Source organism: Diadema antillarum, unplaced genomic scaffold (genome assembly GCF_040938485.1).
Source record: "Diadema antillarum isolate AM-2024a unplaced genomic scaffold, OU_Dant_1.0 seq00001471_RagTag, whole genome shotgun sequence".
Taxonomy (NCBI): domain Eukaryota; kingdom Metazoa; phylum Echinodermata; class Echinoidea; order Diadematoida; family Diadematidae; genus Diadema; species Diadema antillarum.
In genome coordinates this window covers 78103-101790 of record NW_027272210.1, presented here as the reverse complement: position 1 = coordinate 101790, position 23688 = coordinate 78103, and the positions used below count along the sequence as shown (strand labels likewise).

Below are 23688 nucleotides of genomic sequence, written 5' to 3'. Positions count from 1 at the left end.
TTGAGGCCCATTGACTGCATCAGTGTTTTGTAAATAATGGCTAATTTGTACAGAACAGACAGTACTCTTGATTATTCCGAACTCAATCTTTTATTGCGCCACCACCAGCACTTGTGTATAGTCCACACTACCAATTTACTTGTTTGTTTTGGAAGGCAACAATACATTCAAATTCCAACTCACAAGATCACAAACTGATCGTTAAAAATGTATAACAACAGCATACCTGTAGTGTATTGAAGTAGAAAGATAAAATCTTTCACAAAAAAAAAAAATCTGTAAAGTGGCATCATTAGTTTTTGAATGTGAAACAAAGATCAATCAACTGATTTTTGTGTCAATGCACAATATTTTTACACAAGCAGATTGAATAAAACAAATATATGCATGGACAAGCCTAAATCCAAATCACTTTCCCCCTTGATTCTGATTGGCTGAAGAAAAAAAAGTTGTTTGATTTCATGTTTGACATCAAACAGAAGTTTTGTTTTGTTTTTTGTTTTTGTTTTTGTTTTTTTACGAACTTGATGTTACAGATTGATGTACATCATGTATTGTGCCAATGCTACTTGTATCAAGCACTAACCAGTACAGTGTGCAGCAAAAATATCAGTATCTACATGGTACAGGGCAGTACTTGATATATTGCATGTGATTTTGGGCCCAAGCACCTCTGGGATTAAATCTGCAATTTGCAGGTTGGCATGACCTGTTACTTGTTATTTGTTGCTTGTTGCAGTAATCTCAATCACAGCTCCTTGGCAGCTCTACCGGGATGCAAATCATGTTGCCTGTCAATGGAGGTGCGGAAGTGACAGTGTAGTAGGAAAGTGTGTAGGAAACAAGAGGCTGAGATCTGTCACAGGAAATTTCTCCCGACTGAAATGCCTCTCAATATCTTTCTCCACACCTAGCTAGGCTAGATCTATTACAGCAGCCATGTTGGTTGTCAAGGAGTTGATGAAAGCTAATTTACTTTTGATTTCAGGCACTTATGTTTGATTCGAGGCTTCTTCATCATGTTTATTCAAAGTACATACATTGTATGTTTGATTTTAATTCATCATCAGATTTTAAATCGCTACCACCATAAACCAATTCAAGTCTTGCCTAGAAAGATACTGGAGAAACAATCCAATCAAGTACGAACCCTACCAGAGACAGGACAGAACAGTAACAAGGGACAAATAAGCTTTGCTTCCAGTCTCTACACCCAAGTACATGTATATCCAAGTAAGTAAGTCAATCAAACAATCATAACTTTTGTCTGCAACATTGAGATATCAAACATGATTTGCTTGGTATCTTTAGATGGTGCACACTGTGAACTTGCACAACGCAGCAAGCGGCTCATGCACAGAACAGAAGCAGCACATATAAAAAGAATGATGCACTGCATTTTCAGCACAACTAATGCATGCTGGGCCATGCACTTACTAATATTTGTCATTGACCACTTTTAGTGGCCACTGTAACTTGATTGAGTTTGAATCTCTTTTACTACTTAAGGACTTTTACAGGACTTTTTACTGTTAAGTGTTAAGGACAAAAATCCGTTTTACTACAGTACAGTTAGAATTTACCCATTAACACGTTAAACGTTCGTAGTAGAGTCATGATCATGATCAAAATCCCAAAATTATGTCTATGACACCACTTTTTTTTTTCCTTTGTCGACCATGCTATTTATATCAAATAATTGTCTATATGATATGACCATAATTTCATCATTTTCATTCATACCAAGACCAGGCGAGCTCAACTACTACATGCACTGTGTTTATTGGGCACCTCCCTGCACTGACTGCCCCAGCCCACCAGTGTCAGTGACTACCACTACCACTGTACCAGCGTGACCAGGCAGTGCAGCAGCGGGACCCAGGCAAGTTTCAGACCAGTATTGGCCTGATGACGCCGGTTACATTATAAGAAACACTGGCCATTACTCTGCACAAATTCCAGATCAGAATTTACAACTAAATCACAGACGTGACTCATGCATTTACAATGCGTTTGGAAAGCACATCAATACTACGTACAAATCTACGGATGAACCTACCTTCGCTATTGTCAACGGGCAGTGATGCTCCGCACCGCCTTTCAGAGAGAATCCCCACGGAGCGCCGCCCTGCAAGACCACTTCGATCGTTTGGCCAGATTGTATCAGCTCACCAATTTCATCCATGTTGAAGAATCTGGACATATCTCGAGTAACCTGCAAAATGAACGGAATTCAGTATCACCTCCACACTATATCCTATTCATTATGTTCATAGTAATGAGTGAAGTGTAAGGCTGTGGAGTGCCACTGTTCGAAAACAGCGTGTTTATGTGTAGAAAGTCATCGTTGAGCTTGATCGATCGCACAATCTCCGCCGCTGGTATAAAGAGGTTTAATCGCGTCGAGCGTCGCGATCGCGAGCATCGAAACCAACGCCGAAGCAACATGCAGGGAGGTCCCTGGCCGAAGCGTTGATACTACAGTACGTAGTCTATACAATACAAATGTGTACTACTACGCTAAGAGATGTACGGACGAGGCAGGCGGAGCTCCATAGAGGTGCAGGGTATCGGTACGGTGGACCAGGGAGGTGGAAAAGACACAACATCAACACGCTGGAAGGCAATTCACATGCGCTCTGCTAATAAGTGAATACGCTTAAGCTGGTGATAAATTTTAAATAGTGACAATGGTCCACGCAGCGAGCACCCATTAGCTTGACTGGTTTTAAAATTTAATCTTACAAACTTAGGCAAGCTGTATTCATCCCGGAAGAAAAATGCATGACGAGTTTATTTCAAAACGGGCATCTTCTACCCAGAAAACTGTAATTTGTCATGTTTCGGCATAATATACGCATGTCGTCAGTAGAGGCAAACTTCCCTTTTCTATTTGATGTTGTGAAATGTAAGTAAAGTCTGATGCAAAGGTAGACCTTCCACTAAATACTGTGTTATTTCATAAACACTGATCGTAGAGTCACTAAAATGGTTTCGACCAACATCCACAGACGTGACTGTCGCATATCGTTCGTTTTTGGAGGAGAGAGAAGAATAACAACAACACAGGCGTTGATGATGAATCAAGCCTTTCACGTCGTATGAAGATAGCAAGCGCTTGTATGCTGCTGGGCGCCGGCGGGCGAGTTAGTTAGCTAGCTAGCTCCTCACAGCTGATGTTTTGGCACTGCCTATGAGCTGAGCCGAGTATGATAATGCTGCTCGTTTGATGTAGCTAGCTAGCTAGCTAGCTACTGAGCGAGCATCGAAAATGAAAATGGGAGGAGCGGTCTGCCGGGTCACATCATCACATCGGCCATGATGACTAGCTGAGCCTAGAAGGTCATGGGTGCGGAGTCGTAGAGCAAAATAGCCAGCAAATTGGACTGTCTAACACTGATCAAGTGGAGCCTACCAACTGATGTGTTTTCTCTACAAGATGTCGAAGGTTGGACATGTTTCTTTCAGTGTGAGTGTGTGACCATGTCTTCACTGTCTGCTGAGAAACGGAACGGACAGCATATATAACTGAACTGTCTTCTTCGGACAACGTTACGTTGTCAGCTGTCGCTTGTCGGCATCACGAAATTGTACATTCTCAGCAAGATGAACAAGCGAGTTGTGCTGACATCGAGGCCAGGTATATTATTTAAGAAATTATCAATTGATTATTCTTCAATCAGGACATATTCGTTCATTTATCGCCAATATAATAGTGCTATAATGGCTCTCATTAGTCATTAGAAGTCACATCTTTGCTGTCATCCCCGTGATGATCCGTTTGAGATCTCATCGCAGTATCATTTCATCCACGCTAAACATACCGTAATTCAAATGTCTGTGTACCGGCTATTGCTTCATGTTTGAGACATAAGGAAGCCAGTTACTCGATACTGTCACGGGGCCGGGGCAAGCACATACCTTTTTACCCCGTAAGTGACACCACAAAGTGGGGTTAGAACCCTTTTTTGCTTCTCAGCTGATTAAAGTGTGGTGAAGCCTTTGTGTGTGTGTGTGTGTGTGTGTGTGTGTGTGTGTGTGTGTGTGTGTGTGTGTGTGTGTGTGTGTGTGTGTGTGTGTGTGTGTGTGTGTGTGCTTGTCAGCTGATTAGCACCCAGAAGTGGCACCAAGAAGAGGCATGTTCTGGTCCACATGGCATACTCTTTGCATATATGGCATCATATTTATGATAGCATTTTAATGACAGTTAACCATACACAGCCCAGTCCCTTTATTCGCACGGCGTCTGGTTGGGCTAAATGACAGTATACTATTTGCAAGATGATAACTGCTTACTACCTTCACTCTGAATTGTAACAATTTCTAACAAAACAATTGTGACATCACTGCTTCCTACCTTCACACTATGAAATGTAACAATTTCGAGCAAAACAATTGTGACATCACAAAGCAATGTTGACATTGCTTCCTACCTTCACTCTGAAATGTAACGATTTCTAGCAAAACAATTGTGACATCACAAAGCAATTCTGACATCGCTTCCTATCTTTACTCTGTGAAGTGTAACAATTTCTAACAAAACAATTGTGACATCACAAAGCAATTCTGACGTTAAGCACTGCTTCCTATAGGCCTACCTTCACTCTGTGAAATGTAGCAACTTCTAGCAAAACAATTGTGACATCACAAAGCAATGTTGACATCGCTTCCTACCTTCACTCTGTGAAATGTAGGTCTAACAATTTCTAGCAAAACAATCGTGGCATCACAAAGTAATTCTGACATCAAGCACTGCTTGCTACAATGTACCTTCACTGCACTCTGTGAAATGTAACAATTTCTATTTGAACAAAATGATTGTGACATCACAAAGCAATTCTGACATCGCTTCCTATCTTCTCTTTGTGAAATGTAACAATTTTTAACAAAACAATTGTGTGGTATGGTCAGTGTAGGATCCCTCCACATTGCATGCACCGCACAACTTCTGACCTCACATTTACCCCTTCTTTTGATAAAATTTTTGACCCAAAATATGAAACAAATATGCTTTGTCTAATCATAAGTTTCTGGTTTTAACTATAGGCCTCTCAAGGCAAAGTATATTTGTATACTATTTGTATATCTGTACATTTGTGTGTTTATGTGACTGTTCCTCTTTTTTTTTTCTCTTCTTTTTTTTTTGTAATTGTGCATAAGAATGTCTTCACATTCTGCATTTTGCCTGCTGGATGTTAACGTTTTGACAGGTCCAGATGGCGTGCCAACAGTAGATAATTTTGAGGTGGAAGAATGTCCCTTGCCAGAACTCACAGAGGGCACTGTTCTGGTGAAGACTCTCTGTCTCTCAGTGGATCCGTACATGGTGAGAAAAATAAATGAAAATTCCTTAGCTCGGATCATCTTAAAGGGATGGTACAGATTTGGTTGAGATAGAGCTTCAGGTTTTCAATTTTTTTAATGAGATAATGACAAACTTCTTAAGAAATATGAAAGAGCATATTATTCTAAGAGGAATTCATAGTTGTTTCTGGAATGGCTGAGATATCCAAAACAAGGCTATCCTGATAGAAGGTGGGACCCACCTTTTATTAGGATCGCTTTGTTTTACTTTCCTTTTGGATATCTCAGCCATTTAAAATGGATTTTCATCAAATAAACTTTGAATTCCTCTTAGAATCACATGCTCTTTAACATGCCATTGAGTGGTTTCTAAGTATCTTGCAAAAAGTTCAAAGCTGAATCCTCACCTCAACCAGTACTATACCAGCCCTCTAAGCATGTGCTGAAAGTCCAATTTCTCACTGTGACCAAGTTGGCTTCCTTTCATAGAGTATAAATTCAGACAAACAGAATGGCAGATGTTTGATCAAAATTGCATAAAAAATAAAAGAATAGATCTATGAAATCTGCTATTTTTACATATTTGGACAAAATATCAATCTTTACACAAATGCATTTGCTAATTGGATAAGGTAATGTCACAGCGTCACAAGTCCCCCATTGACTTAGAATACACAAACAAACAAATCTCCCTTTGTAGACTTGAAATAAAGAAATATACATGCACATATATATCCTTGCCATCATATGATACTTCTGTGTTCCAATAATGCATCAATTATGACCTGGGGGTGTAATTTATATTGTTGAAAAGGCAGTATTTTCATGATATAGTGAGGTGCGTAACCCAATGGAATGTTTGCAACTCGCCTAAATTCCATATATACTGATGTGGTTGCAATCAATATTCCAACTTGGTGAAAACATATCGATCACAAGGGTCTATTATATCATCTGAAGCCCAATTTTATCAAACTTCTACCATGTGTTTGATTTATGTCTCTCTTAAAATTCCATGAACATGGTGTGAAAAGATACTAATACAGTTGCAACCATGAATGAGTTCTCAGATTATGACTGTACATTTTGTATGAAGTAGCATTCTTCTTTCATCAGTGATTTTATGACTGGTCACTGATTTGTGCAAGTCTTTTGCCATCTTGTTTTATTTCTTATCTGTGGTAAAAATGGACTCAACATATTTTGTATGCATAATGTGCCTATTAATCTACTTCCTTGTAACTGCAGTGTGTGCAATATCAAGATGAATGGTCTACAATGACATCAACACATTCATATGCAACTGTAATGCACAATGATATTGATGGTAATTTAATGTATTGTTACGGTGTTAATATTTATCACTTTCACCTAGGAAGACACTGAAGTCATATTCTTAACAAAGCATCTTAATTGTTGGACAAGAAAAAGTTTTATGTACATTCCAACCAATGTACAACTTTTGCTCAGTGTGTAATGGAGGAAGTAAGCTTCTGATTGTTCTATGTCATTTTCTTTGGTGCATTACAGCGATGTCGAATGAACATGGATACAGGTACAGATTATGTGTCGCCATGGCGCCTGGACCAAACCATTGATGGAGGAGGGGTGGGGATCATTGTGGAGAGTCGGTGTCGGGGCTTTAGGAGGGGCGAAATCCTGGAGAGTTTTCACTGGCCATGGCAATTGTATGCAGTTATGGAGTTGCAGGGAGTCAACTGTTTGCTAGTGAAGAAGGTATGGATAATATGGAATTTTGATTTGCACATTGCTCATTCATCCAATATCTTTTGATGTAATCAAAACTTGAATCTTCTTTCAAGGGTTATGCATGATATAATTTGTAAAACTTAACATCATTTGCTATCTCTTTCAAATGTTAAAACAACCTCATAAAATATGTATATGGTAAAGTGTTCTGAAATACATAACAGTACTGTCCTTTATGCCACATATTACTGCAAAACATCCTTTTAGCCACTGGAATCATTTGCTTTTATGAAATGATTTAAAGTGTATGCATTTTTAGTTTACACAGGATATGAATACAAATGTTAAATGACGTGAATTCTGCTGTGGAAATAAAAGTTTATACTGTAAAAGCTGTTATTTTCAGTAAGGAGGAGGTCACAGACATTTTTGCAAGATGTTTTCACAATTTGACATCAAGGCTATTGTAAGTGCATGCCATATTAATGTATTTAAGGCAATAAATTTTCATGTGTTGTCAAATTTGCGTCCCAACGTGATTTGCAATATTTGCAAAAATGAAACCCTCAAGAAAAAAGCAGCTTTTTCAGTGTATTTAAATTTGTGTGTATGTGTGTATGTACATGTGTATGTGTGTGTTTGTAACATAAGATAACATAAGAAACATAGCGCATAGAGACACTAAGGTAGTGATATGCGCTTTATAAGCACTTATTGTTATTATTATTTATTATAAGAACCTTGTAACAATGAAGTGAATATGTTGTGAAATTATCTGATTGATTTTCCCCCCAATTTCGATGAGTTTTGTTCATTTCACTTGCAATAGGTTGATCCTGCCTTAATAGAGAGACACTTCTCTCTCATCTGTGGTCTGTTTGGGCTCAACGGACAAGCAGCATTCATCGGCATCAGGGAAAAGGGTCATGTGATTCCAGAGGCCAATCAGACGTTTGTAGTGAGCGCTGCAGCGGGGGCATGTGGTTCTCTGGCTGGGCAGGTTTGTCGTTAGAAACCTTTTTTAATGTTGATATTATTAGTGGCTTATTTCACTTTCAGTAAGCCCCTGTCTTACTCCTTTCCACAAGCATTTTTATTGCCATATTTCATATTAGATAGGTTTTGAAATAGTTTCATGATTCATTGGCCTGGGGGTTATATTGAATTCGGCAGTTGCCATTAAATAAAGCAGTATATGCAACTTTTTCCCCTTCGTGAATGATGCTGTGAGCATAATTTTGTTAAGGGTCGGTTGGTTCAGTGACATTTATTTCCAGTAGACAAATTGTACATAAGTACATATAACATTGCTTTGATTTTGAACATGCTGGGCCGGGGCACATTTTGAAAAGTGGAGAACTTGTGATGAGTGTGCCCGTAGCATAAATGAGTATGATATGCAATAGTATACAGAATTATGAGAGATATATAAGATACAGAAACAGAGGTAGGGACAAGAACAAGGGCATGGGCAGGGATGAATTACAAGAAATTACACTGTGACTCTGCTTTTTCAAGGGGCCTAAGTAAAATTCACAGAAAAAAAAAATATTCATCAACACAAGCCCCTCATAAGAGAGGAGTACAGACTCATTGCAAGAAGTGAAAAAAGTGTTCTTCCCAGTGGAGATCAAACTGGAATGCAAGTGCATTTGTGACCCCTTGGGCCTGTTTCATCAAGAGTTGTGATTGATTTTACGCTCGATTTATTGAACATAACTTGATGAATCAAGCATAAGTTCAGTGTTGAGGGTAAGTCCTGTTTCTTATTAAAAGACACACTTCATTTCAAGAAAAATCAAGCGTAACTTTAAGTAGATTGAGCGTTACTTGCGATCATTCACAAAGTTGTTTATGAAATGCAATTTGCGATTGATTGCATCTTCGCTCAATCACTATGAAACATGGGTGTGGTGTGATGTGCCCTCTATAGATCGCCAGGCTCCAGGGTTGTGGCCTGATAGTGGGCATCTGTGGCTCCGACCAGAAGTGTTCCTTTCTCCTGGAGGAGCTCAGCTTCAGTCACGCCATTAACTACAAGACAGAGGATGTCTCTCTACGAATCAAGGAGTGTTGCCCATCTGGAGTTGACATCTACTTTGACAATGTTGGGGGCAACATTAGTGATTCTGTTATTGAGCAGGTGAGGGCGCTCTTCCCTTTGCACCAGCAAGAGCAGTCGGGATGGTCAAGGGTAGGGCTGTTCGTAATGTAGTGGGGGATTGGAATGTATGGCTGAGCAGCTTTACCTGATATCATTGATGTCATAGACTTCATTCCAGTTGCATTTAGATTGCATGAGGTGAAATATCACACTATACAGGAATATTAATCTGACAGTTTCCCCTCAATTATACAGCACAAAGATGTCAGTGGTATTTTTAGCTTTAGATTAACTGAGATTCATCAAAAATTTGTAATTTAAATTGAAAAAAAAAGGCCTTGTTACAGATTAGAATTAAACTTTTAGACAGTTTGATGAAACCTTGGCTGTTCTATTTAATTTGAATCTATATTCAAAACCAACTTGAACATGGTGTCAAATTAAACTTAATTCAGCAGAAGATAATTGTGATACAAATAAAATGTACAAAGTTTTTATTCATACAATCAAGAAGTACATCCATGAATTATGTATGAACATTGCACATCTGTGGAAAGCCCTCTCTGTAAAACAACTCTTTATCATTTTGATTTGGCCAGATTTGCTTGCCTTGTTTATTTGATGAGTTCTTTCATATCATGCTCGAAATGCAATTTCTTTCCCAGTGGCAACAAGGCAAAACCTAGACAGGGGATGACTTTTGCTGAGAAAGCCTTCCACACAAATATAGAGTATGGAATTTACATTTACAAGAAAAGGTTGATATGCCCATCTGAATTTTGCATGTCATGTTTATGATAGCATGATTAACATTAAGGACGCAAAAGAGTGCATCATACTGAAATGAATTGAAGCAGATATGCAATTAGATGTACCAACGCAAACCCTAAACTCTCTTTGATGCATCATTAATGCATCAATGTACAGTTGAATTCAATTTTGCTTAATTCATCCGAGCCAAGTTGAACGTGTGACAGATTTTCACTTTGATCACAGAGAGCATGCAGTGTTCATTTCAAACTCGGTGAGTCCATCATTACCTTTCACACTGCAGATGAACGAGGGTTCTCACATCATACTCTGTGGCCAGATTGCCATGTATAACACCAGCACACCCTACCCTCCCCCTCTTCCGGATGACGTCGAGCGCACCAGGAAAGAGAGAAACATCACCCGTGATCGATTCCTTGTTCTCAACTACACTGACGAGTTCTCCGACGCCATCGCACAGTTGTCCGAGTGGTTCAAGGAGGGAAAAATAAAGGTCATTGCACTATGGCATTTTTCCCACCCATAGTTCTGTGTATTCAATCTTCACTTAAAAGTATTCTCTTCGTGGATGTTTATGCTTTGTTATAAACATTTTCAGCTCACCTCAGTCCAGGGCTGACTCAAGTGTTTATAAACATATTGCTATCATTGAATTAATGTCCTTATTGTATTGTACACATATAACTGCATTTTGGTCCCAAACACATGGCCCCAAAGGTTCAAAGTTTTGGCTTTTAAAATCATGTCGAGTCTTTCCATTTTCAAAACTTTTGAACATTTAAACTCTTGAAAATCCGATTTAATTTGTTTTGATTCTTTCTAGACATTTTGTTAGCCCTTTCATTCTTAGAGTTTGTAAAACCCTTAATCAGTATGCAGTGGTGATATGCACAACACAAGTTTAGTGTACTTGCACACCCATATATTTACTAGATTACTTATATATCTATCATATTTGGTCTCTCCTGCATACATTACACATCACACACCGAACAAAAGACCTGAAGTGTAAGTAGTGCAGACTCTGCCTGAAAATGTTCAGGAAGAGCTAAAATATAGTCTGTTTGCATTGCAGAAGGCATCCTCTAAGAGCCCAAGGAACTTTAACTGGGGCAATTTTAATTACTGCCCTGGTAGCATTTTCAGTACAGTGTGCTACCGCTATAACGAACATGGTATATAACAGAATTCTCATTGATTACAATGAAGTGAAAATTCAGGCCCCAAATTATCATCTGTATATCTTGAAATGTATATGTTACTGTTCAGATCTAACAACATTTCGATATAACAAAAGAAAACTGCCGGTTCCAAGAACTTCAGTATAACAGGAGTCGCCTCCTGCTCTCCCAGAGGGCTCTGCTACCATTATTAACCTGCACATTGCCACATACAACCTGGGTTGAGAGGCTAAGTCATCTTGTACAAAAGAAGAGTCTGTATAGCTTTAATCCATCATTCCACAATGTTCCCACACAATGAATTGTAATGGTCATATTGAATCATCTCTTTCTCTCCTCACTCCTCTTTGTTCACACTTGTTCCACCCAGTACCATGAGACAGTCAGCCATGGCCTGGAGAGTGCTCCGTCAGCTTTCCTCTCCATGATGAGCGGTGGGAACATCGGCAAACAGATCGTGCACGTGGCTGAGCCTTGAGAATTGCGTTAGCTCCCACACTCATCTCCTCCTCTTCCTATACCCCCAATGGTCTCCTCATACGAATCTGCCTCCACGCGACATCAAACTATTCTGCCTATACTTGTCTCTGCACTGGGTGATGGCACCTTAATCACCATGGTAACAATAGGCCTACCAATGACATCCATCATTGGACTGGTATGTTATAATGGGATGCAAAGTGCTTCAGACACGAGTGATTATGCAAGCTATCAGTAGAAATAGAGGCAAAATTGGATAAGCATTATTACTTTTATGTACTTCTATATATACAGGTTTGTGTGACAAAAGTCAGTACAATAGGTAGACTTGATATAAATTTAAACTTGCTTACCATGACTTATGATTCATTGTAATCTGTAATACTGTAGGGGTTTTTATGCCTCTACCAAGAAGAGTCGCTGGAGGCGATATCTCAAATCTATCAATGTTTTGAAGCTGAAAACACTGGAGCTGTTGGATTATAGGCAGCTCACACTTGTGTAGTTGACAAATCATTGCCAAGTATTTAGAACAGTTTTTTCCCTTTTAAACCAATTGCACAAGAAGCATTGACTGGTGAGTGAAATTAAGGTTATGTTACAATCATGAAATCTAATTCTTTTTCATTATTATAATTGATGGAGTGTTCACATTGCAATACAATCTAGAGTTTGCATCTAGGCTGTGGTACAGTGACACTTGCTAGGTGAAGTTTGAATTGTCAAAGAATTGTCATAGACCTCGTCAGAGTAACTTGTGAGAGTGAACCCCATGATGAAACATCTCTGTGGTACAGGTGTAAAGCTGTATTCTGAACCGGAGTGAAAGCACATACATACATATGTATCGAATAGCTGCTTAAAGTCGTGGTTATCTTTTATGTGATTTGCATATTCAATTCTATATGCAAAAACATTTGCTTTTTAATGGATGATATCTATTCTGCCTCTATTCAAGGAACAGAAACAAGCTGGGCAATTATTAGTTTTGGTGTTGTATGAGATCATCTGTAAAGGCAAGCAAGTGCTGTTTTGATCAACCACTGATTGCTATTTCATAATTACCTTATAGTTATCATTATCAATAGAGAAATGGCAGTAATCAATGCTGATCATCTTTTTTTTTTCAAATGGAATTAAAAAAAAACACAAGAAACACACACAAAAAAGGAATTTTGCTGTTATTATTTAATGCCAACATGAGAACTCTTGAATACACATTAAACCACAAACATTCAATATATTTACACTGTCAAGAAAAAAGAAATGCTATCAGTGAAACATTACAGAGCAATGTAAAAGGAGGCATATGAATATTTGACAAGACTGTTTTGATACTGTTTTGTACATGGTCTCTGTGTGAAATACATGAAAAAATGCATCACAAAATGTGCAACTCCGTTGTAATATGGTGTCTAAACGTTTACTCGATACTGCACAATCACGAAGATGGTTCTGCAATAGTTTTGCAGTTTAATGCAGCACATGCTGTAATTATGTTTAAATACAGAATGCATGAACAATAGCAAATATCAAGAGAACTTTAAAAATGCACAATGGTAATCACAGTTAATGCTTTTCAAGGCATATGCAAGTTGACATCAGTACTTTTGAGTATGATTATATCAGGAACTTCTCAATTTTACAACAACTTACCACTAGGTTTGATTGTCTAAAAGGAAACTAACATTTCAGTGAAGAAAGGAGAAGCCTTTTTTCATGTTGTTATCCACTGGGTATGCTGGTTTCTTTAAACCTGCCATCAGATCGGCAAAGCTGATGTAGTGCAGTGTGATTTGTTATCTGATACATTTTACGTCAACTTTTATATTTTTCTGAGCATACGCATGAGATAGATATGTATATGAAGTAGATTTGTATATATTTGTGTGTGTTTACATATTTGCTGTCTTAGATTTGAATATTAATTACACATTATAGATGTGTTCGCACAAATGAGATTATGTTGTTTATATTTTCATTGAATGTTCACATACTTCAATTTTATTTGCATAGAATGATTATTTATTGGAATTCTTATTTCTGTAGAAAGTGCAATATGTGATATATATTTGTGTTTCTAAGAAACATGCTTTTCTACCTGTATTGTGGTGTATTGAAACTTTTGTAATATTAAAGTGCATGTGATAGGTGTGTGTGTGTGTGTGTGTGTGTGCATGTGTGTGTGTAGATATAGATTATCCATGAGAAATATTTAGCATAAATGGCAAAAGATGTGTAAAAGTGTGCACTTTGCTGCAGATGAATTTCATTGAAGTAAAAGAGAGATATCTGGACAAATAAAGCCTTGATCAGCTGCAAGTTAGTTATTTCTTAAAAGTTCCTCACTTCAGAAAATGGTGCATAAAGATATCTAAATCGGAGAATCACAAACACATAGAGATATGCATCTACTCCTTTTTTCTCTTCCCTTTATACTTCATTTGAATCTATTATGTGGTGTGTGTTACTGAATATATTATTGTCTTGAGTTCAAAGACTAACTTGAGTTTGTATGGTCCACAAAGAAACAAAAGTGAATCATACAGACATGTAGCTACTCTTTGAACTATTTAAAAGTTTGTTATTTTGTTTGCTTTCCTGAACTATCAGACCGCTATCAGAATATCAGGACATTGTCTGAAATGTGTGTTATGACCACAGTTACTGCACAAAGTAGTTGTTTTATGTGTTTTAGGGGCTGCTGCATAATTTTCATTTTTCACATTCATTTTTTTTATTGCTACTCTAGCTTCATCCTGCCACTGAAGAATAATAAGATATTTTTCTCTTCCTGTTTTATTGCTTGAATTGTCAATTATGCACAAAGCATTCTGCATTATGGAAATAGGAAAACGTGTGGTGTGAAAAGTTCAAAATGTTCATTCATCAAAACTTTGAAAGCACTTTGAGAGTAGTTCAAACAGAATGAGAATCAGTTATTGTAAGTTTGTTTTAATGTGTCAAGGTATGAATCACTGTATTGCAGTAATCACAGTAATCACAATTGAATTTGCTATGATCCACTGATTACAATAAGTTATGATTAAGATGGTATTAATTCAAGATCTTGTTGTAGAGTGATTGCTCTCAGCTCAGAATTTGAAAAAAAAATAAAGGCTCTTAATAGTTTTTTTTTTCTTTTAAAGTCTCTCTTTCTAACTGTTTTGATGTTTATGGACATTGTATATAAATGATTAATTTCACTCAAGATTCATTCACCCACCTATGCTGTTTTGCGGTTCTTTTTGCATTTCTATGCCCTTACAAGATGTGAGGGTACATAATTTATGAGTTTGTTATTAGGTACCAATTATTTTGTGGAAAACCTCTTCCAATGTGCCCTCTAAAGAGACAAGCACGGTTGTATGTGTTATCATGCAATGTAACTGATTGTGCATCGACGTGTGGTTTTTGTACCAGACTTGAATGCAATACTGTACTATTTATGCTATTAAAAGTGGATGCTACATAAACATCAATGAAATGATCTTATTTGTTTCAGTGATTTGACTCAAGTTGCCAAATGATAAACCAGGACAGTATCTCTCCATATTTGTTGATAGATGTGGCCAGTATTCCATTCACAGCAGGGATGAGCAGAGTAACAAGAAGATATTTGTGTGTAGGCCTCTTATATACTGTATGCGCCGAATATTTCACGAGGTTTTTATTTTCGCAAATTTCGCGAGTCAGGTGCTATTCGCGAAATTAAAGACATGCGAAAATATTGACTTTGATCCCATATGTGAATGTGACGTACACGTGTACACTTCTCTGTCCAGTACACGACTCCACGATCACGAATTTAACCACTCACAAAATCGTCGGGAATTCCCGATTCGAGAAAATTTTGACTCGCGAAATATATGGCGTATACAGTAGATACTGGTAGATAGATAGATAGATAGATAGAGAGTGTAGATGTATGTGTTATATGAAAATCTAAAAGTAAAACTTGAAATATAGGCCTACCTTCTTACCATCTTGAGATATTTGAGATTGAAGCCGCTGAAAAACTGAAAATGATGTTAAAATGTGATCATTTATATACATATATTTGTAGGTCCTATATTCAAAAATATTTGAAGAGTTTGCAATTGCAGATAAACACCATTTTCATTGTTTTAAAAGTAAGGTCATCATCAAATAGAGAACCAAAAAAAAAATCTTTCCAATAACTCATAACATAACAAATGTTTTTGACAGTATCGATAAAGTTACTGAGATATGACTCTCCCTGGCAAATGTTAGAAATTACGTTGGCATAACAACGGAAGCGGCGATAAGCTGGCCTCTTCAGCATACACCACAGGACTGATGCCAAATTGCAATTACATGTACCAAACGACCCGCTAAAGACTAAGTACTCGTAACAAGAAAGAAAAAAAAAAATCGTAGAGTGCGGGAAATTTGTGATCGCGCGCGAGAATAAGACTGTCGCAAAAATGAGTTTGTGGGTTGATAAACACCGTCCTACCTCTCTTTCAAAACTAGATTACCACAAGGAACAAGCTTCGAATTTAAAGAAATTAGTAAGTACTGTTTGGGTCATTTTAAGCGATGATGCCTTCCAGTATACGCAGTATCTATTTCGACTTCGTTTGATGCCGAACTAGTCTAAATGATATCCTAATGGTCCCATACGCCTGAATGTGTGTTGGTTAAGGGACGTTGCTTTACTCGGCTCAGCTCAGCACTCAGCAGCACTAAAATACTTGAGTACTTGCCACTAGCACCTAGTCACCGCTAGTGCCATAGTAGTGGTAGTAAATGTAAATTTAAGTAGACAGTTGGTGGTCAATGGCTTGAATCAATCCATTACAGGACCTGCCAACCACCGGCAAAAACATGTCACTGACTGACACATCGATCACGTGCACCATATGAATTTAGGTCTAACGCTAGAATCTAGGTAGACTCGATTTCACTCGACATGCTCAAATGACAATGAATGGTAATGCCAATATATGTTGCCATAATAATGTAGGATTTACAAATACCTTATAATGTTTTTCACAGATTAATCATAAATTTTGACGTGATTTGGTGAGACATCAAAAAGCTTTAACGTTAGGTCCGGTCAGATACCTGGCTAGGTCTTTTTGTTTTGGTTTTGTGACTTTAATGATAAAAGATTAGCTAGTTAGAAAGATAAGGAGTCGTTAACACCCAAAACTGAAACTAATCAGTCATATGAAGAAAAATGAGACATCAGGGCCCAGGCACACAGGTCGTACATGGAATATTCAGAGGTTTTATTCGGAGAGGTTTCATGTGGGCGAGTTGTTGAGCAAGTCACTGTTTTTCAATACATTGTTTATTCAGCAGTCTGTATTTATACACAATCTTAGCAGGGGGTGACTCGCCTCTCTTGTAGGTAGTAAAACAATGGGGTTAAAGAAAGTTACAAATCAGTGGTCAGTGTTGACAAGCAATTACCTCATTTTGGGATTATTTATGGGCGGCCTTATTTATGTACATTACAGCGGCATCAGCCTACGAAGCCGAGTGAACGTTGGGTGGTGTCCGTTGACAAACCACGAGAGAAAATTGTTCCACCATCTGGGTTAGAATACTAGGAATTTGTATCCGCTGTAGGACACTCTGGCGAGTGGACGCTCGCAAATTATCATTAGAGAGTTTGCTGAAATAATAGTATACACGAAAGGGAAACTGATTATTTGAGGAGAACAAGCAAAGGGAGAGGATCAGTTACCCAGAGAGAGTGGGAGAGGGTGAGATTTTGGAGATGAGAGAAACGGAGAAAAATTGAACTGCTACAGGTCTACTGTCTGCAAGTTTTATTGAAGAGTGTTAAACTACCAAAGATTATAATCTGTCTATCTCGTTACTATCAGGTACAATGTGGCGACTTTCCTCATCTCTTGGTCTATGGACCGTCGGGAGCCGGCAAGAAAACCAGGATTATGTGCACCTTGCGTGAACTGTATGGCTCAGGAGTGGAGAAGCTGCGCATTGAGCACCAGACATTCACAGTAAGTGAAAGTTGTTATGCCAGGAATGCTTGGTATAGATCTATTGCATCTAGGGAGGGGGGAAAAAAAGGTTAGAATGGATAACTTCACATCCATACAGGTGTTGTTATTGCTATGATGTACAAATTTGGCATGGTTAAAAGACATAACTCACTTGGTAAGTACCAGAAGAGAGTACTTTGGAGGGTGAATGTTATTTTGTGACACCAGGGTCCTGAAAAGTCCAGGAGTGTTTCTCTGTTTTGATAAGGAGTGGCCTTACCTGACCACTTATTGAATTTTAAAAAGCCTGGCTGTTATGTGTGTGTTTATGTGAAAATGCTGACTGTGCCTGCCTTTGTAGGAGGTAGGTCATGTTGTTTTTTCTTTTTTAATTTCACTTGTACATGCTGTAAAAATTCCTGTGAAGAATTTGAAGCTAGAAGGCACTCTGTTATGTGACCATCATGAAATATGTCTCGGGTTGTTTTAATAGCATTATAGGGAGTTCGTGTTACTTCATAATGACTGGAAAGAATATTACCAGGTAATCACTATTAAGCATGTCTTGCTGCATTAATGGAATACTGTGCACTGTATTTCTTCCTTTTTATTTATTTCAGACACCATCAAAGAGCAAGATTGAAGTCACAACCATTGCAAGCAACTATCACATTGAAGTCAATCCAAGGTTTGTAATTTGTAACAAATCCAGTAATACATTGTGACCAGTACTATTTGAACCTGTAAAATTTTGGAGAGTGATGTTTTTATTAACAGAGGTTTCAAACTGCCAAAAGAACTCATCTGTGCTAACCTCAGGCACTTCTTTCATCTTCAAACATAATACATATGCTTACCCAACATAACAATTTATGGAAATCATGTTCAAACAAAGAATGGACTTACATATACTAGGTGACCAGAATGGCCTGTTAATTAACACTTGGGGAAACTTCCATTTCCTTTATTGTTTTATTTGACATACTAACACATTTTATCTATTACCATTACCAAATGATAGGCTATAATGAATGCTTTGATGCTATCAGATGAATATGTAGGCAAGCACCATTTAAAAGGATTCCATTAATAGTAATTACATCACAGGTGCCTATTTTAGTGAATTCAAAAGCCAACATACCTGCCATGGCATATAACCTTTTTTTTTTTTTTACTCGTGCACAAAGTGAAATTCAAGGGCCAGTGATTTCTAGAAATGTGTCTTTCATAATAGTGCAGCTTGTTTGCATGAGATATGTGATCTTTTAACTTCTGTGACCAGAGCAAATAATGTATGTACCTTTGTTGTGCTAATACAGTCAACCTTCCACAAGTCATATCTATTTGGATTGAAGAAATAGCATCCACTTTTTGAGAAAATTTGACTTATGAGAGATTAAGATTAGAGAATATAAAGAGAAGAGGACATGGAAAGACTTTTGGCTTATACAAGGTCGACTCGAGCAAGGTTGACTGTACATGTATATTTCTTTATGATCCCACCAACATAAATGGGTTGAAATCTGGAGTCTGGCTTTTGATTTTATTTATTCCAGTGATGCAGGGATCTATGATCGTATTGTGATCCAGGATCTAATCAAGAATACAGCACAGTCCCAGCAGATTGAGACTGCTTCACAGAAGGATTTTAAAGGTGAAAATTAATGAATCATGGATGTCAATTTGATTTATTATTGAATTCATGGCCCTTATTCAAACCACCATTTGATGTCCAAAGTTTTAGAGTGTCAAACGTTTCAGTGTAATTCTTATTTCGTGTGTGTGTATGTGTGTGTGTATGTTTGACTGTGTGTACATTCCTTCGCCAGACTTTCTCATGGAATAGTAGTGATCTTTAGAATTTTCTTGAAATGGTGCAAAGCTTATTTTGGGTGAGTATCTAACAAATATATCTCAGGAATGCAAAATATGATTATTCCCCCTGAACACTTCAATCATATTGAAATAATCAGCAATGTTCTGTTAGTAAGAAACCCTAAAATTATTTAGAGACTTGATAAATACTCAATTCCTTTTTCAGCCCAATCAGTTTTCCTGAAAAGACAAGTAATGTGATTGAATGTCAAATAAAAATGTCAGCCACATGTGCTCTGCAAAGAGGGGAAATGAGACACAGAGCACTTTCATGTGTTACACCTTCGTCATACATGTGTGCAGTAAATATCTCCTCCAAACATACAGTTGTGGTTCTGACTGAGGTTGACCGTCTGACTAAAGATGCCCAGCATGCTTTGCGCCGCACCATGGAGAAGTACACAGCCACTTGTCGCCTGATCCTGTGCTGCAACTCAACCAGCAAGGTTATTCCAGCCATACGCAGCCGCTGTCTTGGTATCAGGGTGGCAGCACCATCTATTGATGAGGTACACTGGACAGATACGAGTGTTTTTGTCATTACTTTAGTAGAAAAAAAAAATGAAAAAAATGAAGAAAAAAAAAACATCGATTTCAACTAAAGGTGTGATGATGAATTTTGCGTTTGTGGTGAATGTACTACACTCCATAGATATTTTTTTTTTACTCCAAACTCAAACCGATCATGCGATCAAACAATTCTCAGCTTCGGCAGTGATAAATGTAATTTTTCTTTTACTCTTCTACTTTCTGTACATTACAAAGGCATCTTGCAGATTGGTTTCTTGCAGTAAAGATTTTTTTTTTTTTTAAAATCAAAGATTTAATTCACATTTGTCTAGTGTACTTCTTGACAAGAGTTTGTTTGGGTTTTTCTTTTTTTTTTTTTTGTACATTTGGACATTTGAGTGGGTTGTATAGCAAAGAATGAAATCATCTAAAGCAAAAATGTTTGGGGGGAAGTAGAGAGTAGGCAAAAGGGGAAGGGTATGAGTTGCAGAGGATCTTCATTGTTAACGATCTATCCTCAAGCTGTATATGACACTCAGGAACTGAGAATTTGTAGTGATTAGAAACCACGGTTGTATCAAAGAATTATTGCATATGAGACAGAATTTAGCTTTTACCCCATTCCATCCATACCAGCAAAAAACATGATGTTGTACATGCAAATATATGTCTTTTCAGATAGGACAGATTTTGCAAGCAGTTTGCAAGAAGGAGGGTGTGACTCTGCCACCAGAACTTGGACGGAGAATTGCTGAAAAGTCTGACAGAAATCTGAGGAAAGCCATTCTGGCTTGTGAAGCATGCAAAGTACAGCAGTGAGTAAACTGGCAAATGGATTGAATGACATATTGAACTATTAGGCAATTTAGAAACTGATGAGTGCATAGGTTGAAACAAGAGGTAGAACAGTATATAGGACACTTTTAATCTATTAAACAAGATTTTGTCTTGACCACAAATTAGATGTTTTTTCTTTCTTTCTTTCTTTCTTTTCTGGGCTTTGAGTGCTGATAAACTTAATGCTTTGTTAATCTACGGGTACATCCATTTTTTATGTAACAGGCCATGTTATGAAATGTTAGTGGTGGCGTGGTTCCACCTGAAGTCTCACCTCAGTGGAAGACTTCAGGCCTTAAGTGGCTTTGAACTTGAAGATATGAATTCACATCATTAACTATGATTTGATTTAATAATGATGATGATGATAATAAATAATGGTAATGATAATTACTACTACTAATAATGATAATAATAATAATAATAATAATAATAATAATGATAATAATGATAATAATAATAATTACTACTACAACTACTACTACTACTACTACTACTATTACTACTACTACTACTACTACTACTACTACTAATAATAATAATAATAATAATAATAATAATAATAATAATAATGATAATAATAATAATGGTAATAATAATAATAACAATACTCGGATCACCTAATAAATATATGTATATACATGTCTATTCAGAAAGTAAAAGTAAAACAATAACCTGTGACAGAAGAGCACATCTGCAAATGCCATAACTTCTCTTTTCATAAATATAAGATGTTGATGATGATGATGATGATTATCATAATTATCTGATGACCACTCCTCAGGTATCCACTCAGTGCTGACCAGGACATCCCAGAGGCTGACTGGGAGGTCTTCCTCAGGGAAACGGCCAACAGCATCATCCAGCAGCAGAGCCCCAAGCAGCTCCTAGAGGTCAGGGGTCGTCTCTACGAGCTGCTCACCCACTGCATCCCTCCAGACGTGATTCTCAAGGTGACAATGTGTGATACCCCTCGAAGACCAAGAAGGCAGAATTATTATCAATTTTTTTAATGATGCTTCACTTTTTGGTGGTTTCATCTTCTGATGATGATTAAGTCTGCCTCCTTCAGTAGGCTGAAGATTCTTGCAGACTGTGATTCCTCAGACTGAGCTCTAATTTTTTTGTCTTCAATGTAAGCAGTAAATGTCAGCACAAGGAGAGAAGAGATCACCTTATTAAAGTTGGAATTATGTGTTGTTATGTGTCGTTTGAAAGATGCTAAGCACAATATCTTTGATGCACAGAAGCAATAGCCATCAGAGCTGTAGTCCTTGAAACGTAATGATCTGATGATACACACTTATCAACAAAAAGAAGATATACTGTAAAACGAGGAATGTTCGCATGCATTTTAATTTTGCGAATTTCACGTGAGCCAAGATTCACAAAATTAGATTGCACGCGAAAGTTCTTGTTTACACTATGTGTGTTGAATGTTAGAGGCAAGTCGCGAAAATTTTTTGCCGCGAAAATGTTGTGTTTTACATTAGTCACTATCAAATCAATAATAAAATGTGGAAAAATGATGCAATTTATATCTTAACACAAAAATAACAAGTAACTGTCAAGATTAACAGGCTGCCTTATCCAAAAATTCAATTCATCAGGAAAACTGCCCCATAGCCTATACAGAGCTATGACTATCATCTCAATTTATACAATTTTTAATCTCTTGCTCAACAAAAACCTTCACTGAATGAAACTTCTGTCATCAATGATCACCTCTTCCCCACCTAAAGTAGAAAAATAAATCTTTTGAATTCTGCATCATCCAAAACAGAGCAAGTCAGTACCCAGCAGTGAGAACAACCCAGTGTGTGTATATATGTATGTAACCCCTAAATGGAAAATACTGTAGACCAGCTCAAAGTTACATGTTGCACATAAGAGCAGATACTGGTCAATGAAAAGAGCAGCGTAATGAGACACAGAGTTGTAATGAGCTATGTTGTAGTCAGCAGCTGAATGGTTTCTTTGTGTTGCAGTGAAAGAAAGTTCTTATACATTCAAAGGAGCTTGTTAGTATTAAAAAAAAAATAGGGTAATGTAAGTGCATGGTATTAGATTTGCAATTGTTTTGCTCTGATGCTTTTGAATTCAGGGCCATTCAAACCATCACTAACTGCAAACTGATTTATTTCATCACTGCAGGGCCTACTGAAAGAGCTGCTGAAGAACTGCGACGGTCAGCTGAAGACGGAGATCACGCACGTGGCGGCGTTCTACGAGCACCGGATGCAGCAGGGCAACAAGGCCATCTACCACCTGGAGGCCTTTGTCGCCAAGTTCATGAGCATCTACAAGAGATTCCTGGAGGAGGGCTTCGAGGCCATGATGCTCTGAGTGATGCTATCTCTTGTACTCCCATCTGTTGTCAAGTGCAGGTCGTGATACTATAAAACCAGAATCATTCATGGCGTGAAACATTCGCAGCATGAAATTTTCATGAATTGGAGCCGACAACCTTTTCAGTGGCATGAAACTTTCACGAAATTCACGAAATTGCCACTGGTGTTGACTGCATTGTGTTGAAAAAAAAATCACATGCATATCACTTTTACGATTCTCGGCTCCTCGCGAAATTCGTGAAAGTTTCATGCACGCAAATATTTCTGGTTTCACAGTACTCACTGCCTTGTCATATATTTCTGGCTTCTCAGTGTAGCCTTGCAAACAAGGCATCTCCAAGATTCAATGGACTTTTACTTGGAAAGACAAAATTGCTGAATTTCTTCTTCTAGCATAATCCCCTTTGTAGTCAGCACCATGCAGTTATTAAAGTGGAATCCTGCCAGCACTGCCAACCTTGTTACAATGTTGCAACCGTGCTGTATGGATATTTGTTCCCTCAGAGGTGGTTAGACAACACACACTGGATACCTGTATTTGAACTTTGGTACTCTACTGTCATGGGACATGTGTACTGCAGTGT

The 23688-nt window shown here is 37.7% G+C and overlaps 3 protein-coding genes across 3 annotated transcripts in view; 2 read left to right on the top strand and 1 right to left on the bottom strand.

Annotated features, from left to right (window-relative positions):
* LOC139709795 (uncharacterized) overlaps window positions 1-2369 on the bottom strand; it is a 204728-nt gene extending 202359 nt beyond the window's left edge. Inside the window, exon 1 of the mRNA XM_071621757.1 lies at window positions 2060-2369. Coding sequence (XP_071477858.1) covers window positions 2060-2203 — 144 coding nt within the window. The 5' untranslated portion in view covers window positions 2204-2369. The remainder of the gene's footprint in view (window positions 1-2059) is intronic.
* Window positions 2370-3398: 1029 nt separating this feature from the next.
* On the top strand, window positions 3399-11548 carry LOC139709802 (prostaglandin reductase 2-like). Its single transcript, XM_071621764.1, has 7 exons — window positions 3399-3640; window positions 5211-5326; window positions 6835-7041; window positions 7844-8014; window positions 8948-9157; window positions 10173-10382; window positions 11441-11548. The coding sequence occupies exons 1-7, from the start codon at window positions 3607-3609 to the stop codon at window positions 11546-11548; spliced, it is 1056 nt and encodes a 351-aa protein (XP_071477865.1). The 5' UTR covers window positions 3399-3606.
* Window positions 11549-15993: 4445 nt separating this feature from the next.
* LOC139709801 (replication factor C subunit 3-like) lies at window positions 15994-23340 on the top strand. Its single transcript, XM_071621763.1, has 8 exons — window positions 15994-16085; window positions 17412-17549; window positions 18152-18219; window positions 19088-19185; window positions 19734-19915; window positions 20595-20731; window positions 21538-21706; window positions 22908-23340. The coding sequence occupies exons 1-8, from the start codon at window positions 15999-16001 to the stop codon at window positions 23097-23099; spliced, it is 1071 nt and encodes a 356-aa protein (XP_071477864.1). The 5' UTR covers window positions 15994-15998; the 3' UTR covers window positions 23100-23340.
* The last annotated feature ends 348 nt before the right edge of the window (window positions 23341-23688 follow it).